The 16518-nt window shown below is 38.5% G+C and overlaps 1 protein-coding gene across 1 annotated transcript in view; it reads right to left on the bottom strand.

Moving 5' to 3' along the window:
* Positions 1 to 5528: 5528 nt before the first annotated feature.
* Positions 5529 to 16518, bottom strand: part of LOC126203869 (zinc finger SWIM domain-containing protein 7-like) — a 63516-nt gene continuing 52526 nt past the window's right edge. The window contains exons 2-3 of the mRNA XM_049938249.1: positions 7136 to 7263; positions 5529 to 7053 (exon numbers count right to left, since the gene is read on the bottom strand). Coding sequence (XP_049794206.1) covers positions 6829 to 7053; positions 7136 to 7263 — 353 coding nt within the window. The 3' untranslated portion in view covers positions 5529 to 6828. The remainder of the gene's footprint in view (positions 7054 to 7135; positions 7264 to 16518) is intronic.

The following is a 16518-nucleotide window of genomic DNA, read 5'->3' as shown; positions in this document are numbered from 1 at the left end:
ACATACTATATTGTGTGTTGCCATAAGATTTGAATTAGGAACAGTGTCATCAAAGTCTGCACATACCAGGTGTACTGGGATGTATATCAAAGTTCATTTAATTTATGCTGCTCATAAAATATCTAGTGTCAACTGGCTGACAATGTACTAATTTAAGGGGAGTGCTTAAAGAGTAGTGGAACTCCTCTATAATTACTAATCTAAGACCAAATATCATTTACTTTCATTTGAAAAATTTAACTTGATACCTATATCTTGTTGGGTAATAAAAAGGTTGCAGAACCATGCTGTTTGCTACGTTTTGCTGCCACTGTGACTATTCAGTACAGTGTAAATATATTACAAATTTCATATCAGCGCACACTCCGCTGCAGAGTGAAAATCTCATTCTGGAAACATCCCCCAGGCTGTGGCTAAGCCATGTCTCCACTAGATCCTTCCTTTCAGGAGTGCTAGTTCTGCAAGGTTCGCAAAAGAGCTTCTGTAAAGTTTGGAAGGTAGGAGACGAGATACTGGCAGAAGTAAAGCTGTGAGTACCGGGCGTGAGTCGTGCTTCGGTAGCTCAGATGGTAGAGCACTTGCCCGCGAAAGGCAAAGGTCCCGAGTTCGAGTCTCAGTCGGTCACACAGTTTTAATCTGCCAGGAAGTTTCATATCAGCGCACACTCCGCTGCAGAGTGAAAATCTCATTCTGGATATTACAAATATTTTTACTGTATAAAAGTGTGTCCAAGAGTGAAATAGATGGCTTACCATATATGTGGTTTTCGAGCAAGTGTTGCTAACCAAAGGTTGAGTATGGCTGCTTAAAATTCCCTTGCTGGCTGTTCAACTGAAGTAGCTCCGAGGCTCTGAAAGAACTACTTTGCTACCAGCACTACTGACAAGACTTGTCAAAGCAGTAATACACAGATCTGAATCTAGTCTTCATTTTACCTCATATAAGAAAGGTTGCACATCTCATCTAAAGAACTAGCACTTTAATTTCAATATCTGACTGCCATGTTGTTGTTGTTGTGGTCTTCAGTCCTGAGACTGGTTTGATGCAGCTCTCCATGCTACTCTATCCTGTGCAAGCTTCTTCATCTCCCAGTACCTACTGCAACCTACATCCTTCTGAATCTGCTTAGTGTATTGATCTCTTGGTCTCCCTCTACTATTTTTACCCTCCACGCTGCCCTCCAATGCTAAATTTGTGATCCCTTGATGCCTCAAAACATGTCCTACCAACTGATCCCTTCTTCTGGTCAAGTTGTGCCACAAACTTCTCTTCTCCCCAATCCTATTCAATACCTCCTCATTAGTTACGTGATCTACCCATCTTATCTTCAGCATTCTTCTGTAGCACCACATTTCGAAAGCTTCTATTCTCTTCTTGTCCAAACTGGTTATCGTCCATGTTTCACTTCCATACATGGCTCCACTCCATACAAATACTTTCAGAAACGACTTCCTGACACTTAAATCTATACTCGATGTTAACAAATTTCTCTTCTTCAGAAACGATTTCCTTGCCATTGCCAGTCTGCATTTTATATCCTCTCTACTTCGACCATCATCAGTTATTTTGCTCCCCAAATAGCAAAACTCCTTTACTACTTTAAGTGTCTCATTTCCTAATCTAATCCCCTCAGCATCACCCGATTTAATTTGACTACATTCCATTATCCTCATTTTGCTTTTGTTGATGTTCATCTTATATTCTCCTTTCAAGACTCTGTCCATTCCGTTCAACTGCTCTTCCAAGTCCTTTGCTGTCTCTGACAGAATTACAATGTCATCGGCGAACCTCAAAGTTTTTACTTCTTCTCCATGAATTTTAATACCTACTCCGAATTTTTCTTTTGTTTCCTTTACTGCTTGCTCAATATACAGATTGAATAACATCGGGGAGAGGCTACAACCCTGTCTCACTCCTTTCCCAACCACTGCTTCCCTTTCATGCCCCTCGACTCTTATAACTGCCATCTGGTTTCTGTACAAATTGTAAATAGCCTTTCGCTCCCTGTATTTTACACCTGCCACCTTCAGAATTTGAAAGAGAGTATTCCAGTTGACGTTGTCAAAAGCTTTCTCTAAGTCTACAAATGCTAGAAACGTAGGTTTGCCTTTTCTTAATCTTTCTTCTAAGATAAGTCGTAAGGTTTGTATTGCCTCACGTGTTCCAACATTTCTACGGAATCCAAACTGATCTTCCCCGAGGTCCGCTTCTACTAGTTTTTCCATTCGTCTGTAAAGAATTCGCGTTAGTATTTTGCAGCTGTGACTTATTAAACTGATAGTTCGGTAATTTTCACATCTGTCAACACCTGCTTTCTTTGGGATTGGAATTATTATATTCTTCTTGAAGTCTGTGGGTATTTCGCCTGTCTCATACATCTTGCTCACCAGATGGTCGAGTTTTGTCATGACTGGTTCTCCCAAGGCCATCAGTAGTTCTAATGGAATGTTGTCTACTCCCGGGGCCTTGTTTCGACTCAGGTCTTTCAGTGCTCTGTCTAACTCTTCACGCAGTATCTTATCTCCCATTTCATCTTCATCTACATCCTCTTCCATTTCCATAATATTGTCCTCAAGTACATCGCCCTTGTATAGACCCTCTATATACTCCTTCCACCTTTCTGCCTTCCCTTCTTTGCTTAGAACTGGGTTGCCATCTGAGCTCTTGATATTCATACAAGTGGTTCTCTTCTCTCCAAAGGTCTCTCTAATTTTCCTGTAGGCAGTATCTATCTTACCTCTAGTGAGACAAGCCTCTACATCCTTACATTTGTCCTCTAGCCATCCCTGCTTAGCCATTTTGCACTTCCTGTCGAAAGGGTTGAAGAGGAAGGAAGAGGGATGAAGGAAAAGGACTGTCAATATTCAGGAAATGGGGAGAGTTTGGAAAAGTCACCAGAACTGCGGGTCAGGGAAGACTTATTGGAGAGCAGATTTCTGACTGAGGGGGCCGGGGTCGATTTATGGCCAGGTCATACATTTGTTCTGTTGTCTTTCTTTACATTCATTTCATCAGATATGACATTTCACTGTTGGTAAGGCTGCATGGGCATACCGTGAAAAAAGCTTATTTAAGAGAAGAAACATTTTCTTAACATTTGTGTGTGTTTCCTCTTGTCCCAGATAGGTGACTAGGTTTCTTATCTATGCAATTATATATTCAAAAATTGATTATTTTCATTGATTTATTATAAGTGATATCTGTGATTTCCCAAGGATGTTTTATGGGCCCCCTGCTGTCAATCTATTATGAAAGATTTAGCAGATAATCTAAGCAGTCCTCTTAGTATGTCTGCAGAAGATTCAGTCATTTACCATCTAATAAAGTCATCCAAACAAAACAAACTACAAAATGATTTAGACAGGATATTTGCATGGTACGAAAAGAAGCAGTTGAACACACACAATAGAAATTGTGAGGTCCTCCACACGACTTCTAAAAAAAATAAAAATAAAAAATAAAAAAAATATCCATTAACTTTCAGTTCCACAATGAATCGCACAAATTTAAAGTTGTCAGTTGAACTAAATCCATTACAAACAGCTTAAACTGGACCCCATCACACAGAAAATGTCATGAGGTAGGCAAACCAAAGACTATGTTTTATTGGCAGAACACTTAAAAGAAACAACAAATCTACTTAACCCCCTCAATTTCAACTGGGAGAAAATTATGTCGGGCACCTAATGTTTCTATTAGATGTAATTGATGGCACAAAGAACTGAAACTTGTTGCAGTACATAATGACCTCTTGAAGGTGAGCAAAGTATTGGCAGGTGTATCTGTAGGTTTTATATGCAGATAAACATCACCAGTTCTGTGTGTTGTATACGACACGTGGGAAGCGATGAGAGTGAGAGACTGCTTACTCTAGACCTGTCCATCCTCTTTTGGAGTATTGCAATGTGGCATGGGAATCTTATTAGATAGGATTGACAAAGGACATAAAAACAGATCAACAGATCAAAGAAGGGCAGCTTGGGTGGGCAGAGAGAGAGAGAGAGAGAGAGAGAGAGAGAGAGAGAGAGAGAGAGAGAGAGAGAGAGACTGGGGAAGGTGATACAGCAAGCAAAACTCACTCAGACTGCAATATGAGAGGATGGCACAATAGATGGGTGTCCCTTACCCTGGTGGCAGACAGTTATCCTTACTTTTTCACCTTTCGCAATCTATTCCAGTCTCTTATTGAAGGAAGGAAATATCAGTTCCAAAAGCTAGTGCTATATCCATGAGTGGCCAGATACTGGTGCACATGTCAGAAAACAGGAGAGAAATGGTGACGACACAAGGCATGAAGACTGCCTGTGGAAAGGACTCAAACCCATGCCCAAGTCGAGCATCTGGGCTGACAGAATGTCGGACCTGACACAACAAGAGCAAGTCAGTAGCAACCTATACAACAATGAAATGCGACAAACCTTTGACACAAAACTGTCAACAGGACAAGTACGAGCCACAATCCAAATTGAGACCAAAGAGAAAAACCAATACGAAAGCGAAATCACTGATGAGATACAGTAGTATGGTGGAGATATTAATGAACAAAATTAGACGAAGTACATGACTGACTGAGTGATCAAGGTGTGGTGGTATTTATGCTGGCTGTGAGGGACAATATTGGCTGGTGTAGTCACGTGGCGAGATAGTGGCACTGTCATAGGCGAGTGCAGTGCTGTGGTGACACGCCCTCTATTGTCCATCCAGTTCCACTTGCTCCAGTGGACATTCGACTTCCATGCAGGCTAATACCTAAGCTAGAGCAGTGTGTGTACTTTTATAAGTGTACTGGCAGATATGTTCACAAATTTACATTTTTCTCGAGAGAATTTTCCTTTTTATGCAATTAATATTATGTAGATGTCATTGTCTTGAATCCACAAAAAGTTATTTGGTTAGAATGTACCATTTGGTTTGTAATGGGATTCATAACACAATGATGAACCTTAATATTACTTTGCCAAGGATATCTGATCAGCGTTTCCGATGAATAATATAAATAAAACATGAAAAAGCTATGCCAGTAAAGTGCGACAAAGGTTTAAATCTAACTTTTCTGATCACTGGTACTAAAATTTGTCACTTCACTGGTCTACTCTTCTGCAAATAAAAATTTTAGTAATGAATCTGCAATCAAATAGAAACAGTAAGAGAGTTCTGACTTACATTTGGTCAGGACAAAAGTGAGTTAAGGATTATCCAGAGAATGAAGCCAGTTTGGACACTTCCGATATGAAGAAAACAACTGAGGACAACCAATAAAGTTTAAATACCTGGACAGTATGACTCATTTCATTTATCATCATCCAAGTTTGATTTTAGTTTAAGTTCATGATGGTTACAAAACAAATGCCAGATAAAATTCATTGCACAAAGTCTCTTCTACTATTTATTTATGCCACAAATCATTTTAGTCCCTCAACTACAGATGGACAGTTTTGTTTAATTAACAATTAATTTAATTAACTACATCCTATCACATGTTAATGAATTATGTCACTGCAAATATTACAATATGTAATTACAGCTAAAGAGAGTAATACAGTTCATATCACTAGTGGCATACCAATACATTGAAGTAATTCTACGCAGTAAGGATAGATGCTCATTTAATAGGGGAAGTCACAATGAAATACTAAACAGGAAACCAACTAAATATTGTTACATATTAGCAACGAAAACAATCAATTATTGATAAAATCACAATAGTGATGTGTTCTGCTGCTGCTTGGTGAATTGTTACATATTAAGAATGCTCAAGACGTAATGTATTATAGAAACACTGTTGTGTGCATATCACTTGCCGAAACACAGATTAACTAAGGTATAGGGTTCTGATCTGCGGTAACACGAGCATGGCACACCAAACCTTTACCCCAGATGAGGTGCGTAGAAACATAAAATTTTGTCTCCAAAAGTTAATTGCGTAGGAAATTATTTAAAGAACTTAAAATCTTGACTATGCCAGCATGTATGCATAGTCTCCTTGAAGTCTTATGGGACTACAGTAGTATTAAACAGTAGGATCATAAGAAACAAAGAAGATTTTTGTAGGGAAATGCACAGACAAGATAAAAACATGTACTATATTAACCAAAACTTTTATTCAATATTTTGCCTCAGACTCAAGAGTATTTCAGAACTATGCAGTTTCAAAACATAACTAAAAACATGCTGATAAGTCAACATCATCTATAGCATTGATGAACTTATGAAACTTCAGTATTAAATTAAATATAATCCTTGAAATTACTGAATTAATTCTCCAGTGATATATGATAACGTGGTCTCAGCAATAGTTCATTTGGCATAATTGTATTTTGAACAATATGTATATAAATGCTAAATAAACGAAGTCTGATTAAGATTTACAAAAGAACAGAGATACAATTTGTACAAACATGTTAAATAAGACATAAAAATTGTGTTTATTTAAACAGTGTATATTTAATAGATGTACAAATTTAGATGACATACATACAGAGCATATTGTCAATAGAAGGATAAATGAATAAACTCCATGTTACATCATCATATGTTGGAACAGGCTACAATCCCATTTGTGAAATGTATTTTCAGAATTAAACAATGCCCATGACATCCATGGCAACAACTGTACTGACAATAATGATATGACAGTAAACAACTTACATATAATTTTAGGACTGATGTGGAAGTGATTACACTGTAAATTATTATAGTTACAATGGCGTTCACTTTCTTTGTGAATACTACACAATATTTTGGATGGTACCTTATATTAATGTAGGCAATCATTAAAGAAGAATCTTACACTACCAAATCTCTTTGGCAATAGCAACATTGCCAAGTCTATTTGGTGTCAAGTTTTGCTGCACTACAGAGGATTCTTATCATTTCATTTGCTGACACAAGCACTTCTCTGCCTTTACCCATTATTTCACAGAGCTTTCCTGCAAGAACATGCTTGCACATCAAGTCAGTCTGGGTTCCAGCTACATGATAACGATATGCAGGGCAAGAGCAGTAGTTAACTGATGGAAAAATGGTGTATGGTGTCCCAGAACTCCCCGTTACCTGTAAAGTTTGTTTTTCTTTTTAGTTCAGTAATTCTTAAAAAGCTCATATTATAGGCCCTATTACATTACCTCACCTTTACCTGTATAACATATCTTAATTTATTTGTTGTTCGTAAAAAAACAACACAATTTTTTTCAAGGAGTTCTAAAGCTCGCTCAAATGGATTACCATATAGTGAATGAAGAGCAAGCAAGACATCATCAGTAACTGAAATAGTGAAAAAGTTTTATTTCATTACAATGATAAAATATAACTTAACACAAAAGAAGATGCAAATTCTAATCATATACCGAAAACTAAGTTACAGCCTAAATGCAACACTCAATACTGTGCACTATGTTCGGTAATAGACAATAAACCTGTAGCACAAATAGTGCAGCACATTATGGAAAGACCTGCATGTAATGTGTAAACCATACTAACGGTTTTAAGATACAGCTGTATAACAGAAAGGAATACTTAATTAAAGTCATAAATGCTGGAAGTGTGAAACAAATATGAAAAGGTGGAATATCATCAATTAAACTGTACTTTGCACAGAACTGGAATACGGCAGTTGTCATTTCTATTTTAGCCTACCAGATGTCAAATTTTTCCAGTTTTCTCTCAGTCATTCTATGTGAACACAGAACAGCTCATTCCTTTCACCGTCCTCTATCCCAGGCAAAACAGTCACCTACGAGGACGATTGCTCTGTTTATGGGTTGCTAAATGCTACTGCCCCAGTATGTATTAAAAATATATATACAAGAGAAAGAAACTCACAGCCTACCAAATAAAAATTGTTAATTCTAGTGCCTCCAAAAACCAGGTGGACAAACTCAGATTCTAATTCAAACCGTGTTCTACGCTCTGTGGAGCATTGAAGGTGGTGGTCAGGACAATAACAATAGCTCTCGCATTCATTGTGTTAGCTTCTTCACTGCCAATGAGATGCTTTCTTCACACCCCACAGACTGTAGACACACTATGTCACTGTATCATTTCTGAAGCATCCGCCACCCAAGCAGCTTAACAAAGGTCCAAAGCAGATAACTACTCTTGACACAGACATCCCATCACGCTTAATACACACACAGTTGCTGTCAGCATGCTGCCTTCATTTTCAGCAGAGGATGCCACTTTTCTATGGTTTTGTGTAATATTGGCAGGCAATTGATAAAGTAAAATGCTATTTTCTCAAATGATTTTCATTCTGCTGACACAGAAGACACTATAACAATGTGCAAGGGCAAGTTTAGGAGTGGAGGGAGGCACACAGAACAGGCTGACAGGATAGAGCACCTTCTTTACTTTCCCGTTTCATTACCTGCTGACTTGCTTTGAAGGACATTACACAATACCTGATTGTTCAACAGCTAGTAGAAATTATTAAAACTTCCTGGTAGATTAAAACTGTGTGCCAGACCGAGACTCAAACTCGGGACCTTTGCCTTTCGCGGGCAAGTGCTCTACCAACTGAGCTACCCAAGCGCGACTCATGCCCCGTCCTCACAGCTTTACTTCTACCATTACCTCGTCTCCTACCTTTCAAACTTTACAGAAGCTAGCCTGCGAACCTTGCAGGACTAGCACTCCTGAAAGAAAGGATATTGCAGAGACATGGCTTAGCCACAGCCTGGGGGATGTTTCCAGAATGAGATTTTCACTCTGCAGTGGAATGTGCGCTGATATGAAACTTCCAGGCAGATTAAAACTGTGAGACTCGAACTCGGGACCTTTGCTTTCACGTGCAAGTGCTCTACCAACTGAGCTACCCAAGCGTGACTCACGCCCTGTAGAAATTATTGTTGTTATTACACTGCACTCTCGCTAATCTGGTCATTTGGTGCTGGGTTAGTGGATGTCCCAGATTATTATGTCTGAAACTTAGTTTAAACACATAGGGGCTATACTTTATTAAATTCAAAGATACATTCGTTTTCATAGAAGACATCCTTGAGTGTGTACATACACACCAGTTTCACTCATTGTGAAACATGACCTAAATTTTTAGTTGTTGCAATGATGATACGCATCAGTGGGATGCTTTTTCATGCAATGCTTTGCAAGTGCTATATTGGTACTGCATGTACCTGGATGTTGTATAATGAACTCCAAGAAGATGTCTACAGCTTCTGCACCAGTAGTGTGAGAACTCTTCAAGCTCTCTCCTCGTATGTCCTTTTCTTCATCACTTTCATCATTACTTTTGTGCACACTTTTGATTATTTCTTCATATGTTGAAGTTTGGTATATCTCTCAGTTTTCCTTATTCAGCCACTCAGCAATATCACCTTCACCAGTTTCTCCTCCTCCTAGAAGCTTGTGGAGCATGTCAATGTACAAAGAGTCAGCAATGGATGATTCCAAATTGACTGGCTCATTGTTGCACAGTATTGACTTTAAATCTGTATCAATGGTTAGCTACACTTTTTTCCAACTCTTCATTATGGTAGTGTTCTCCACTTCATCCTATGCTTCTGCTGTTTAGAAAACAACATCACTTAAGTCGATTGTTTTCTACACCTTCAACATAGCAATGGCACAGTCATTTTCACATTTGTTCAACAAAGAGACAAGATGTGCATGTTGATAATGATGTTTAATTGGTTCCAAAATTCCCTAGATCATGGGCTGAATCATGCCTGTTACGTTGGGTGGAAAGGTGCTTGCATAACATCAGGATTTACAGCCACATCCTAAAGATGACTGGGAGCATAATCAATTATAATAGATTCCAGAGGAGCCTTTTTCTTCTTCAGCTTTCTCACAGCTGGTACAAATACTTCATGTAGCCTCCAAAAGAAAATTTTTCTGTCCATTCATTCTTTCTTATGAGCACAATGTTGCCATGTAAATGTGTTTCTGTTGCTGTGTTGAAAACAACACAGATGTGTAAAACAAAGTGCAGGGAAATAGACAGAGATGCTGAATGAAACGTGTTTGGCCATCAAAACAACAATGCGTGATGCCATCAATGACTACCATAGCAGAATATTGTCAAATGACATTTCACAAAATCCAAAGAAATTCTGGTCGTATGTAAAGACTGTTAGTGGCACTAAAGTTAGTGCCCAGTCCCTCATGAACGAGACAGGAACTGCAAATTGAGAGTAGCAAAGCCAAAGCTGAAAGCTTAACTCCCTTTTCAAATCTTGCTTTACAAGGGAAAACCCAAGAGAATTGCTCCACTTTAATCCTTGTACCAGTGCAAAGATGAATGAAATACGTATTAGTGTCAGCGGTGTTGAGAAACGGATCCCTGTCAGATTCTATACTGAATTTGCAGCTGAGTTAGCTCCTCTTCTAACTAAATCTGTAGTAGATCCCTTGAACAACAAACTGTGCCCAGTTCTTGGAAAAAGGCAGAGGTCACAACTGTCTACAAGAAGGGTAGTAGAAGTGGCCCCTAAAACTGGTGTCCAATATCCTTGACATCAATTTGTTGTAGAATCTTAGAACATATTCTGAGCTCAAACAAAATGAGGTGTCTTGAACAAATGACCACCTCAGTGCCAACCAACATGGATTTCAAAAACACCGATCACGTGAAACTCAACTCTCACTTTTCTCACATGACATACGGAAAGCTTTGGATCAAGACAACCATGTAGATGTAGTGTTTCTTGATTTCCACAAAGCATTTGACTCAGTACCGCACCTACACTTATTGTCAAAGGTGCAATCGTATGGGGTATCAAGTGAAATTTGTGACTGGATTGACGACTTTTTGGTAGGGGGGAAACAGCATGTTATCTTGGATGGAGAGTCATTGTCAGATGTAGAAGTAACATCGGGTGTGCCCCAGGGTAGTGTGTCGGGATCCTTGCTGTTGATGTATATCAATGATCTTGCAAACAATATTAATAGTAACATCAGGATTTTTGCAGATGATGCAATTATCTGTAATGACATACTATCTGAGAGAAGCTGCATAAATATTCAAACAATGGAAACTCCAGGTAGGAATATCAAGAACTTGGGAAAAGATAGATTGCTACTTACCGTAAAGAAGACATGTCTAGTTGCAGATAGACAGGATTAAAAGACACTCACATACAGCCTTCATCAGTAAAACACACACACACACACACACACACACACACACACACACACACACACACACACACGACCGCCAACACCAGCATCTCAGACCAGAACGCAACATCACGTGGGATACAAGCAGCAATTTGGAGGGGGTGGGGAAGGTGAAGGGATAGTACTGTATGGGTCAGGAGGTTGTGGGGCAGGCAGATGGAGAAAAAAAGGAACAAAAAAGGAAAGGAGTGGGTAAGACAGGTGGATGCAATGGTAGAGGGCTGCAGATAAACAGGATGGGACACGAGAATGGGGAGATGATAGGACAGAAGGGCTGGAAACTGTTGGGTGGAGGGTGTGGGGATAGTATGTTACCATAGGCTGAGGCTGGGGTAACTGCGGCTATTTGGATAGAAAGAGGCAGTCTATTCATGTATCATCACAACCCTTTAAAAATGAATGGAATGATGAGAATTCTCAATATATATTATGCAGTTGCATAAGTAATGGGTACTGCAAATTTGCTATGTAACAACATTATAATATGATTAAGAAGGAATTTAAACAACATAATTTAACTGGATAGATAAAAAAATCTACTCACCAAGCAGCAACAGAACACACAAATAAAAGAGGGTTGTAATTAGGCAATTACCACCACTTGGCGAGAACCAAGGACTTGTTTCTCAAACTCCGCAGGTGGGAATTACCACTACAAAATGTCCTTGGTTCTCGCTATCCACCTGGCCTTAATTTATGTTAATTTCTTCTGTCTCATCTTTTCTTCACTGTAACTACTCTTTGCTTCACTCCGTTTTAGTTTTCTACATCTTTCATTGTCTTTCCCGTCTATTTTTCACCGCCTCCTCCCACCTCCATTACTTACAATGCCCTTAGCTTCCCACTCTTATTAACTCATGCATGATGTTTTAGTAGTAATCTCTGTCTTGCATATTACTCTGCCTTCCATCTTTAAGCTCGCAGGTTTTCACATCGTGTCTGAGGCAGTTCCCAACAATCAGTCTTCCCTTCTCATCCCGTAAGGTAAGTCTCCCCTGACCCATGATTCTAGGTGACTTTCCCAAAATCTACCCCTTTTCCTAGATCTCTCCAGTCCTTTTCCTTTGCCCTTCTTCCTTCCCCTTCAACCCTTCTGCCTGAAGGAGGAGCCACTGGCTCTGAAAGCTTGCCAATCACAACAGCCTTTTATGTGTGTGTTCTGCTGCCACTTAGTGAGCAGACTTTTTATCTACCCATTTAAATAATTTAATGATATGAATATAATAGGGAAACATTCCACGCGGGAAAAATATATTTAAAAACAAAGATGATGTGACTTACCATACGAAAGCACTGGCAGGTCGATAGAAACACAAACAGACATATACATACACACAAAATTCAAGCTTTCGCAACAAACTGTTGCCTCATCAGGAAAGAGGGAAGGAGAGGGAAAGACGAACGGATGTGGGTTTTAAGAGAGAGGGTAAGGAGTCATTCCAATCCCGGGAGCGGAAAGACTTACCTTAGGGGGAAAAAAGGGGGTATACACTCGCACACACACATACATCCACCTGCACATACACACACACAAGCAGAATGACTCCTTACCCTCTCCCTTAAAACCCACATCCTTTCGTCTTTCCCTCTCCTTCCCTCTTTCCTGATGAGGCAACAGTTTGTTGCGAAAGCTTGAATTTTGTGTGTATGTATATGTCTGTTTGTGTTTCTATCGACCTGCCAGCGCTTTCGTATGGTAAGTCACATCATCTTTGTTTTTAAATACATTTAAATAATTTTATCAATAACTGACTGTTTTTCATTGTTACATGCACCTATAAATCATAACGGAAGAAATGTGCAGCATGTAAATCAATTTTGTGATCTTTTAGAATCTGAAATCTCCAACATAACCAAAAGAAATTTAGGAATACAACAGGTGAAGATCCAGCACACTTAAGAATAAACAGAAATGACGGAATATCGATCGATATGTGTAAAATGTTCCAGTTAAAACTGATGTCCACACATTTTTGAAAAATGCCAAGAAAAGCCAATATTTCAATATCTCCAAACCTAGGAGAATTTCAATTGTATCACAAACCCATATCCAAAGGACATATCACGGAAATTGTGAACATTGCAATAATCATAAATGGGTAATTTGAGTGAGGTCATTATCTCTCTAAGATTAAAAAATGATTTCTACCAGCTAAAACACAAAATACAACCAAGGAAGTAATTAGATACAACACAACTACACCTAATATTATAATTGAAAATATAGAAAAAAAAATTAGAGAAGATACTGAGACAACAAAACAAGTTGATTGGCACGAACTTCAGGTACAAAGCAGCAGAGAAAACTTTTGCACTGGCCAAGAATAATGGTGGAATAAAGAATGTGAAGAGGCACTAGAACAAAGAGCACAAAAATGGAGAAAATGGAGGTGTGTGTGTGTGTATGTGTGTGTGTGTGTGTGTGTGCGTGTGCGCGCGCAAACCCACACCATACATTTAGAGAATTCAGCCAATAAGGAAAAGAAACATAAAAAATAATCAAAAAATCAAAAGAACATTTGAAGAAACTCAGCTTATGGGCATACAAGAAAATTTTGGCAAAAATAGTGCTAGAAATTTTTACCAGACTTTTAAATATGTATGTAAAGGGTATCGAGCTGCAGGTATCTGTTTCAAAGTTGAAAATGGTAAAATAGGATTAAATAACAAAGAAAATTTGCAAAATAGTAGAAAATTTTTTTTGACAGGCTCTTAAACTGTCCAGTTACAAGAGTTAAACTGGAATTTGCAGCAATATCACAAAATCTGTAAAAAAAATTTTATTGATTGATTGATTTATTTATTTTTATTTGCTCCCATCTGATTACATTTTCTACAAAGTGTGTACTTGTAATATAGGACAAGCCAACTAAAACCTATTTTCTTGCAATATTTAACCTATTTATAAATTCATCAAAGTGGCAATACTTATAATTATGTTGCATACATTTTTCATCTGTTTTTTTTTTAGGTCCTGAAAATTATTTACATACTACATTATACTCATATTTACAGTTTTCTCTCAGAATTCTCAAGTTATTTACATATCATAGTACTTTTAATTAGTTACAGTACTTCCATAACAGTAATATCATTTTTTAATTCATTGATACACATACTCTTCTACACTATAAAATTCTTTTTCCATTAAAGAAACCTTTCAAAGTTTCTGGAAAGTCTTTTTGCACACATTGTCCAGTAAACTCTTTGGAAGGCACTTTACGTATCTGACACCTTGAGTATCAAGGACCTGTTTCAGCAACTCAGAGTTGGTGTTGTATATTTCTCAGCTGGCCTTTATTTCTTGTTTCAACTGTATATACACCTGAACTTCTTTCTAGTACTGCATTTCCTTTTATTAATGATATTATTATTCCGTAAATGTACAAAGATGGAAATATCAGCATTTTTAGACTATGGAAAACAGTTCCGCATGAGTCTCTTTGTTTCTTGTTAAAATGGTCCTAACAGCGTTTTTTGCAATATGAACATTCTTTTTGTATTTATGCTGCCGGAATTTCCCCAAAAACAGTAATTCCATATTGCAGTTACGGCTCAAATAGAGCATGGTACACTGTACATAGAAGTTCCTTGTTGGCATAATGTGCAAGCTGTTTCACAACAAATATTGCAGTGCTTAATTTACAGCAAATATTATCTATATGTTGACTCCACTGGAGCTTATTGTGAACTGTAATCCCCAAAAATTTGTTAGTGGTAATTTCTTCCAGTCTTATTTCATCTATGAATATATCTGTGTGTTATTCCTTTTCTCTATTTGTGAACATCATGAGCATCAACAAAGCATGAAATTCATGAAGCCATCAAATCACACAAAAACAATAACACAAGTGGTGAAGGCTCCACATTGCAGCAAAATTATTGAAGTGGTCAGAACCAAAGATTATTAAATGATCTAGAACTGATTTTTGAGAACATTTGGAAAACTGAAAAGATTCCAGAAGAGAGGAAAATTGTGTTAATCCATCTGCTACACAAAAACAGAGACAAAAACAAAATGTCAACAATTTTAGAAGAGTGTTACTTCTCCCAGTTGCACATGAAATATTATCCAAAATGCTCCTGGACAGAGTGGTAGAAACTTTAGGCAACCAACTGGGAGTATATCAGAGAGGTTTTCGAAAGGGAAGATTCTGCACAGAACAGATATTTAACCTAAAACCAGTAATTTGCCACAGTGTTAACCAGCAAACCTATATCTACATCTACATCTACATTTATACTCCGCAAGCCACCCAACGGTGTGTGGCGGAGGGCACTTTACATGCCACTGTCATTACCTCCCTTTTCTGTTCCAGTCGCGTATGATTTGCGGGAAGAACGACTGCCGGAAAGCCTCCGTGCGCCCTCGAATCTCTCTAATTTTACATTCGTGATCTCCTCGGGAGTTATAAGTACGGGGAAGCAATATATTCGATATCTCATCCAGAAACGCACCCTCTCAAAACCTGGTCAGCAAGCTACACCGCGATGCAGAGCGCCTCTCTTGCAGAGTCGGCCACTTGAATTTGCTTAACATCTCCGTAACGCTATCATGCTTACCAAATAACCCTGTGACAAAATGCGCCGCTCTTCTTTGGATCTTCTCTATCTCCTCCGTCAACCCGATCTAGTACGGATCCCACACTGATGAGCAATACTCAAGTATAGGTTGAACGAGTGTTTTGTAAGCCACCTCCTTTGTTGATGGATTACATTTCCTAAGGGCTCTCCCAATGAATCTCAACCTGGTAATCGCCTTACCAACAATTAATTTTATATGATCATTCCACATGCATACTCCCAGATATTTTACAGAAGTAACTGCTACCAATGTTTGTTCCGCTATCATATAATCATACAATAAAGGATCCTTCTTCCTATGTATTCGTAATACATTACATTTGTCTATGTTAAGGGTCAGTTGCCACTCCCTGCACCAAGTGCCTATCCGCTGCGGATCTTCCTGCATTTCGCTACAATTTTCTAATGCTGCAACTTCTCTGTATACTACAGCATCATCCGCGAAAAGCCGCATGGAACTTCTGACACTGTCTACTAGGTCATTTATATATATTGTGAAAAGCAATGGTCCCATAACACTCCCCTGTGGCACTCCAGATGTTACTTTAACGTCTGTAGACGTCTCTCCATTGAGAACAACATGCTGTGTTCTGTTTGCTAAAAACTCTTCAATCCAGCCACACAGCTGGTCTGATATTCCGTAGGCTCTTACTTTGTTTATCAGGCGACAGTGCGGAACTGTATCGAATGCCTTCCAGAAGTCAAGGAAAATAGCATCTACCTGGGAGCCTGTATCTCATATTTTCTGGGTCTCATGAACAAATAAAGCGAGCTGGGTCTCACACGGTCGCTGTTTCC

The sequence above is a fragment of the Schistocerca nitens genome, chromosome 9, assembly GCF_023898315.1.
Source record: "Schistocerca nitens isolate TAMUIC-IGC-003100 chromosome 9, iqSchNite1.1, whole genome shotgun sequence".
NCBI classification, from domain to species: domain Eukaryota; kingdom Metazoa; phylum Arthropoda; class Insecta; order Orthoptera; family Acrididae; genus Schistocerca; species Schistocerca nitens.
The sequence above is the reverse complement of the archived record's forward strand: the minus strand, read 5'-3'. Positions and strand labels throughout refer to the sequence as shown.